Genomic DNA, 8,114 nt, shown 5'->3' on the forward strand with positions numbered 1-8,114 from the left:
AAGAACAAATAAATTTCAAAAAAAAAGAAAAAAAAGAGAAATAAAACTTTTTTTTTAACTTAACTAATAGCTATCGATTACATAAATATTAAAAAACTCGTAATATAATTTTACCATCGCTTATTTTTGAAAATACGCGAGTTTGAATTTTATTAGACAAGTGCGTTATAAGTCTATTGATTTATGTAAAAAAAAAGTCATATCGCGACTGCTTACTTTGGTTCATGCAAGCCTTGTAGAAGTCTTTGGCAAGTCTAAATGGTCTCGGTTCGTTTGGAGGACTCTTCTCCTCGATGCTAGTCCGTAGTTGTTCCAAGAGGGTATCGACGATGACGGAGAACGCATTTACGCTGGTTTTGTCATCGGGAATGACGGTAGAATCGAGGAAGCCGCCGCAGGCGAACTTGTAAAAGTCATCGCACGGCTCCATGTTGCGATCCATATTTTTCAGTATATGTGAGGCTGCGGTATGCGCAAATTAATACGATTCAATATTACTATGTAAAGATTTTCAGTTCTCGCGTGGCGAGATTGATTTATCTTAATATATCCAAATGTGTCTATAGTTTATGTTTCATTGGAATATTTTTGAACAATAAATAATTTATAGAGATAAAAATATTTTTCGTGTTTGTCGGCAAAAGTTTTAATTCTTAGATGAAATAAACATTATCAAAGAGGAAGATATAAAAATTATTGAATATTTTTTAAATACATAACATTTCTCTTATAACGTAGATTCAAAGAATATAATATTTCAATGTTGAATATATGATTTGTTTCTTTTTATAAATGTTTTTAAATTTTATTCAAATAAAATTATAAAATCTTTGTTGAGAGAAAAATATAAAACATTTACTATAAATTTTTCATTTTTATTTTTATTTTATTTTTATTAAAATTAATTAATGTATCAAATAGACAGTTTAAATATACGTTAATATATTTTTTAAGCAAGATGTACTAGAATCTACAATATCATATGATTATATTTTTGAGATTTTAATCTATAAATATTTAGATCGAAATAAACAGAGAAAATTTAAATTCCGCTATATATTTCACTAACCTGTGGTAACGCATCCAGGTGTTAAACATATATCGTCGCATTCCGGGCTTTTCTGTATGACATGGATGCTGCTCGACGTTTCTGAGCCGCTTAACGCTTCGGCTGTGGATGGTAGCATCTCTGTATTAACAGGATCTGTTCTCGTGCGGATGCAGATACGGTTGCAGGTGCGAAAAAAATGCGTAATAGCAACAAATTAGTGGATGGGTGAAGCATCGAGTTACATACAATAAGCTGCCATACAACTTAAATTGCATACAGAGCAAAATTTAATATCTCTCTTTTCGCAAGCGATTAATATGAATTATGCTGTGCATTTATGTGTGTTTCGGTTATCAGTTTTATTGTCTGTCAAAAATGTGGAGTTTTCCGGAAAATCGCATAATGTATTAAAAAAAAAGAGATATACTTTTTCTATGTTGATAGAATTCGATCGGCTACGTTTAAAATTTTACATAATAAATAATAAGCAATTACATAACAATATAAAATATATTTATTACGAAATATAATTTATTATACGAGAACACTCTCAAAAAAATTTGAAAGAATATTTTTACAAAACAGTATATATATTTTTTTATTTTTTTAAATCAGGAGCACGGATTATATAACAAATAATCTATTTGATCTTTTTTTACTTTTTCTTTAAAACGTTTATAGACAGCAATAATCGTTAATAATTTTTATATCGCGGTTTCCTCTTGATTCGAACGCGTTCGCGTAAACGTCACACGCTGCTTCATCTATTATTATTCCTCTGATTGCATATGTAATCACTAAGTATTCACGTAAGGAAAGGCAATATTTCAACGTCAAAATGCCATGTGCGCTGAGTTTCGTATCCCGTCGATTTTTTTAAATACATAGTCTCCGAAAATATCTCGCGGGGATACGTCAGTAATGTCGACGCATTCGCGCAACTCGAAATATTTAGCAACGAGAGTGCTCGCATTGTAAACTGACGCTCGCGATTATGCGTGTAACCGCTTATTATGTCGGTGTAAACACGTGCGGCGGGTGAGTAACTATCAAAACAATGTTTGCTCCAATAGAAATATCAAAATGCGTCAGAGCCGTCCTTTCGTTGACGTCACTACGAATTATACGTCATGAGTGTTGTCGCTTTTTTTGAGAAATGTAATTTCCTCTCGAACTTTTTAAAGATGTGTTTCGTCTTTCCGATGAAAATCTTGCATTAAAAACATTATCGCAAATCTTGCGAAATTAACTTTTTCTTTTTAATTTATATATCTGACTGTTTCTTGCCACTAATAATGGCGAGATAAGACATAGATATTGATAAACAAATAACAACAATTTTTATAACTTTGCGGCATATATATATGTTTGTAACGCCACATACTTTTTCCTTCGTTTAATGAGCTGACAAAGCACTTTTGATAGCAAGACGCATATAAAAGATGCCGACCTATAAATACAATTTACGACAACGATGCAATTCCGCGTGCCTTATTTTCGCACAGTTAAAATTTTTTATGGCATATACCGTTACCAAACGGCTTCGATCGTAAACGTAACCGCCGCTTGTCGCATTGAGCCATTAAAAAAACACGCGTCCTACCTTTCTCTCTCTCTCTCTCTTTCTCTTTCTCTCTTTGAGATATCGAAGAAAAATGTGTACAGATGAACGTTCATATCGGCAAACGATCTCGATGATACGTCTAACAGTCTAACAACCAATGATTAAGAGCGCGTATGATTTAAATACCATTAAAATTTTCGTTAACATCTTCCTGAACACACCAAGATAAATTCAGCCTCTTTAACTGTTTTATTATACATATACGTTTCGCGCTCTCTTTTCCCGCATAACAACTTTTTTAGATCATAAATAAACAATCCGTCATTTGTCAAAAATTAGACAATATAGAATTAAAATTTTAGCTATTTAAATGCATTAAAAAAATTATATCATCGGGAAAGTTTTCTAAGATATCAGAATATTGTCGTTCCTAAATCATTTAACGTGTGTCGCAAGATATATTTATTGCATGGAAGATTTATAAGATACAGTATCTAATAATTTTTTATTGCGCCTCTACTGCATAAGCATAAGCTATTGCAGAAGTTTATCGTTGCCATGTCGCGGAGAATTATGACTTGCTCGCCACTAGCAATTTCATTCCAAGTATTAATGATTAATATAATTGGACGATGTTAAGTAACATCTTTGTCGTAACGCGGGACCAACGTACCTCTTGGGATGCCGATGCATGATACTTCGTTGTTGCACGCGCAGGATCGGATTTATAAATTGCACGCGGCTTAGATTGGAAGAAGTAAAATGAGATCTTCTTCGAAAAATTTTCGGATGTTATGAAAGTCTCATTATGTGAAGGAAGATGAGAAGTTATCATATATTTTTTTTTTCCGACCTATAAATACAATTTACGACAACGATGCAATTCCGCGTGCCTTATTTTCGCACAGTTAAAATTTTTTATGGCATATACCGTTACCAAACGGCTTCGATCGTAAACGTAACCGCCGCTTGTCGCATTGAGCCATTAAAAAAACACGTGTCCTACCTTTCTCTCTCTCTCTCTCTCTTTCTCTTTCTCTCTTTGAGATATCGAAGAAAAATGTGTACAGATGAACGTTCATATCGGCAAACGATCTCGATGATACGTCTAACAGTAATTAAACCAATGATTAAGAGCGCGTATAATTTAAATACCATTAAAATTTTCGTTAACATTTTCCTGAACACACCAAGATAAATTCAGCCTCTTTAACTGTTTTATTATACATATACGTTTCGCGCTCTCTTTTCCCGCATAACAACTTTTTTAGATCATAAATAAACAATCCGTCATTTGTCAAAAATTAGACAATATAGAATTAAAATTTTAGCTATTTAAATGCATTAAAAAAATTATATCATCGGGAAAGTTTTCTAAGATATCAGAATATTGTCGTTCCTAAATCATTTAACGTGTGTCGCAAGATATATTTATTGCATGGAAGATTTATAAGATACAGTATCTAATAATTTTTTATTGCGCCTCTACTGCATAAGCATAAGCTATTGCAGAAGTTTATCGTTGCCATGTCGCGGAGAATTATGACTTGCTCGCCACTAGCAATTTCATTCCAAGCATTAATGATTAATATAATTGGACGATGTTAAGTAACATCTTTGTCGTAACGCGGGACCAACGTACCTCTTGGGATGCCGATGCATGATACTTCGTTGTTGCACGCGCAGGATCGGATTTATAAATTGCACGCGGCTTAGATTGGAAGAAGTAAAATGAGATCTTCTTCGAAAAATTTTCGGATGTTATGAAAGTCTCATTATGTGAAGGAAGATGAGAAGTTATCATATATTTTTTTTTTCTATCGAAAGAGAGTGTATCGAAAATACGAGGCTCATCTTAAAAGCGAAGAAATGGTTGTATAGTTTCGGAATAGACCTGATCCTGTACATGTGTAGAAATGTCATACGATGACAGGCTTTCGTAAATGAAGGATATATATGCAAGATCCAATCTCCTCTTCGATATTGTATTAAGATTGTAGCCTCATTTTAGAGATCAAGTCGCGAGAAACGAAACACATGTAAAATTATTTTATTTAATTTACGTTAAATATTAGTACATATTAGTACATCATACTTATTCTTTTTTTTTTCAATATTTAATTTTATTAAACATAATAAAAATATTTATGTTCGATTTTCGATGACTCACTATATACATTCCAAAGTGTACAACAAAACCAACATTTAGCATTTATAATTCAATATTGGAATAAAAAATGTAAGCAATTTATTCAAAGCCATATATGTATGTGAGGTTTTAACACAAATTTCGAAAGGAGAAGGTTATATGTATATATGAGTTTTACTTCTACGCTTCTCGAATAACATTGCACTTGTAACATGCATGCACGAGCGGTCCGTGTTGCATTGTGGGTCGCTGTAAAAGTGAATGCTCTTACCGGGTCTGGATGTAGTGTTGCATGTCGTGTTGGACGCCAAAATTCCGAGCGCCACAGCCAAAGCGACGCATAAGAGGAATCCGGAAACGGCTATCACCGTTAACCCGCGTTCCAAACCGGACCGTCTCTTCCACCATGTCGGATTTCTGCGAGATAATAAAGTAAAATGAAAAAGATGCATAATTAAAATTAAATTATACAAGAACCGTACGCGATTATAAAGATGTTTTAAAAATATTTGTGCAAATATTTCAGTTCTATTTAATTATTTATTTTTTTATTTATTGATACAATAATCTCATATTTTTCTCTATAATATTGTTTTGCATTTATAAAAATTATAGGTTTTTTTATAGTGTTAGCATTCGTGATTGAGCTTCGTGTAAGGCTAAAGAGAGAAAGGATCTATTTCTCGTATTCCATAAACTCAACGAACAGGTCTCTAAGTTAACGATTATATAATTATCTGCACATTATCGCAGTTGCATGCAAAAGAGAGAGGTTCTCTTGTGACTTGATTACTTATTTAAATAACGTTTACGAATTGTCTTCTTCTGTCATAATGGTAGAATCCTCTGTTGTAATCTTTATAGCAATTATAGTAATAATGCCCGAAGGATATTTCTCTTAGTTTGATTTTATACGAAACGATATTGGTGATTTTTGTACATACATATATCCTCTGCATAAATAATATACTATTATATCAAATGTGTCAATGCATATATGTTTATATATATAATAAAAAAATATATGCAAGAAATATACAAGCTATCATCCTTTTCGCAAAATATAAATGGTAAGCTATAAACACCAGCAATTTTTTTTTTATTGTTGGATAATTACAAGTATTCTGTGCGCGGAGTATCACGGTAATGCATACGGTATGCATGTAAACGTATTCATTCCTTTTCTAATCTTTGATTTCGATCTTTTCGCGTTATTACATAGCGTGAGCGAAATATCGTATAGTAAAATGTTACTCGGGTCGCCGTTCATGGCACGTGTACCATTAGGGACGTCGGAATTTGTATAAATCGCTTTTCTTCATCGACGAGAGAACTGCCGTCTTTTTGCGGCGAGCGAAAGGCGAATCGCGATCCGAGATTTTTATCTCCGTACCAAGCCGCGCGCCATTTCTGCGTTTTATTTTTACGATCATCTCGCGCGAGAGAGATTGCGCGGCGCATTAAATTCCTCGCATAATCGCTCAACGAGACTTTGTCGAGAGATGATGGGAAGTACAGGCGCTGGAATCGAGCGTACGCAAAACTTTTTTGCAATGCTTTATTAAGTTTATTCCAGTTATTTTTGTTTCTCATTAAGATACTATCGTAAAGCATCTTTTAGCAATCTTGAGATAAAATAATTTTCGTAATAGTACTGAAATATGCAGACACTTTTTAACTTTCCGATCCCGAGTCGAAATTTTGCTCCTATTTTCAATTTATATTTTTTACGTTTATAGATTCTGGAGGATTTTAATCAGTTTTATTTATATAGAAATTGCATATTATATTGAGCTCCTATTTTTTTATCTCAGGCAATAAACAGTTTTCCATTTAGAAGATTAAAAAAAGAACTTTCGGCAAAGCACGGATTAAGTACATAGTTTCAAAATAGTGTGATCTGACTGCTTAAAGTATTAAAGTAGATGTTAGATTGAATAATGAAGTCTAAAAGGAAGAAAATTTCGACTCGACGATAATGTTAATTTTACTCTTCTGTTTTTCCTTATATCGTAATAGGATAGATTGCGCGATGTATAATTCGCCGATGATGTAATAAAAATTAATTAGAATCAATTTGCACTTTGATCACTAAAAGCTATTTAATTTATCATTCTTATTTTTCCATCACACGATGCGAAACGATGATTCACTGTGTTACTTTATCGCGGCTTTGCTAATTTCATCGCGGTCTTAATTCCTTCCTAGATCATAATTGAAATCGAGATTGTAGAGAAAAATCGTTAATTTGTAAAAGGAGAACTGATGGTAATTAGAAAAAATAGTTATCAAATGCATTTATACAAGAAATAATCGATATCTAATGGATAGTACAGTTATCGGCTTTGTATCGTATGTTTTTTATTTCGCAAGACAAATGTGTAATGATCGAGCGATGAGTCTTCTCCCCGCGCATGCACAAGTGCATCAAATGCCAGGTACTTTGACTAATAGAGAAATACATAATAGAGCTCATGGCGCGCGTAATGCAACGACGAGTGTATTGACCTCATTGAGACGCGGCGACATCACACACTTACGCCGAGGGATCCTCCATCGCGTAATGTGTAATATCGAAGTCAATGCCACGCGTTTGTATATGACGTGTAACCTTGACCCTGACATCAAGGATTTCGACATTACATATATCGCGATTTATGCGACGATAAGAGACAAACTGAAACTTTGATGCATTAAGTTGGTGTAATCATTTTCATGCATATATACATATATAATCTTATAACAAATATCTACAGATATATTTTTATTTTGAACTTTTAGCTAGGAACCCTTAAACAAGATGCTGTATCAGTTTTGATATATTTTCTTTACTGTTTTTTTTTCTAACAAATTCAACTCGAACGAAAAGAATAGAATAGTCGGATAATTTCTTCGTTATCGTGCTTTACGGTTCGATCGTTATTACATATTCATGTCAGTGCTTAGAAATAACTGCGCGTCAAAGTATCAACGATATAGCGAGAGGTCGTGGATAGGATATGATTATCCTCCGATTTTGCGGTATTTACCTCCTGGGGATCGGCGAGAGATTGCGGTCTATATTCCATATTTGTCGCACCACTAACCAAGTAATCAAGCTACATCATCGGAACGCGATGGATTGATCGATGATATGCGAAATTGTCGTACACTGAAGATTATATCTGTATTTTGATCGAGCAAAACCCTGGTAAAACATTGTAGCTTATCTCGCAGCAAGTTTAACGGATTTATGATATATATATATAGGCGAAATTGTAAGATTATATCTGTATTTTGATCGAGCAAAACCCTGGTAAAACATTGTAGCTTATCTCGCAGCAAGTTTAACGGATTTATCGGATTTATGA

General features: G+C 33.4%; 1 protein-coding gene across 1 annotated transcript in view; it reads right to left on the reverse strand.

The window, feature by feature from the left end:
* Positions 1-8,114, reverse strand: part of LOC115236695 (neprilysin-2-like) — a 66,508-nt gene that overhangs the window by 14,243 nt on the left and 44,151 nt on the right. The window contains exons 2-4 of the mRNA XM_029809301.1: positions 5,036-5,181; positions 1,070-1,204; positions 217-462 (exon numbers count right to left, since the gene is read on the reverse strand). Coding sequence (XP_029665161.1) covers positions 217-462; positions 1,070-1,204; positions 5,036-5,181 — 527 coding nt within the window. The remainder of the gene's footprint in view (positions 1-216; positions 463-1,069; positions 1,205-5,035; positions 5,182-8,114) is intronic.

Source organism: Formica exsecta, unplaced genomic scaffold (genome assembly GCF_003651465.1).
Source record: "Formica exsecta isolate Colony F162 unplaced genomic scaffold, ASM365146v1 scaffold26, whole genome shotgun sequence".
NCBI lineage: Eukaryota > Metazoa > Arthropoda > Insecta > Hymenoptera > Formicidae > Formica > Formica exsecta.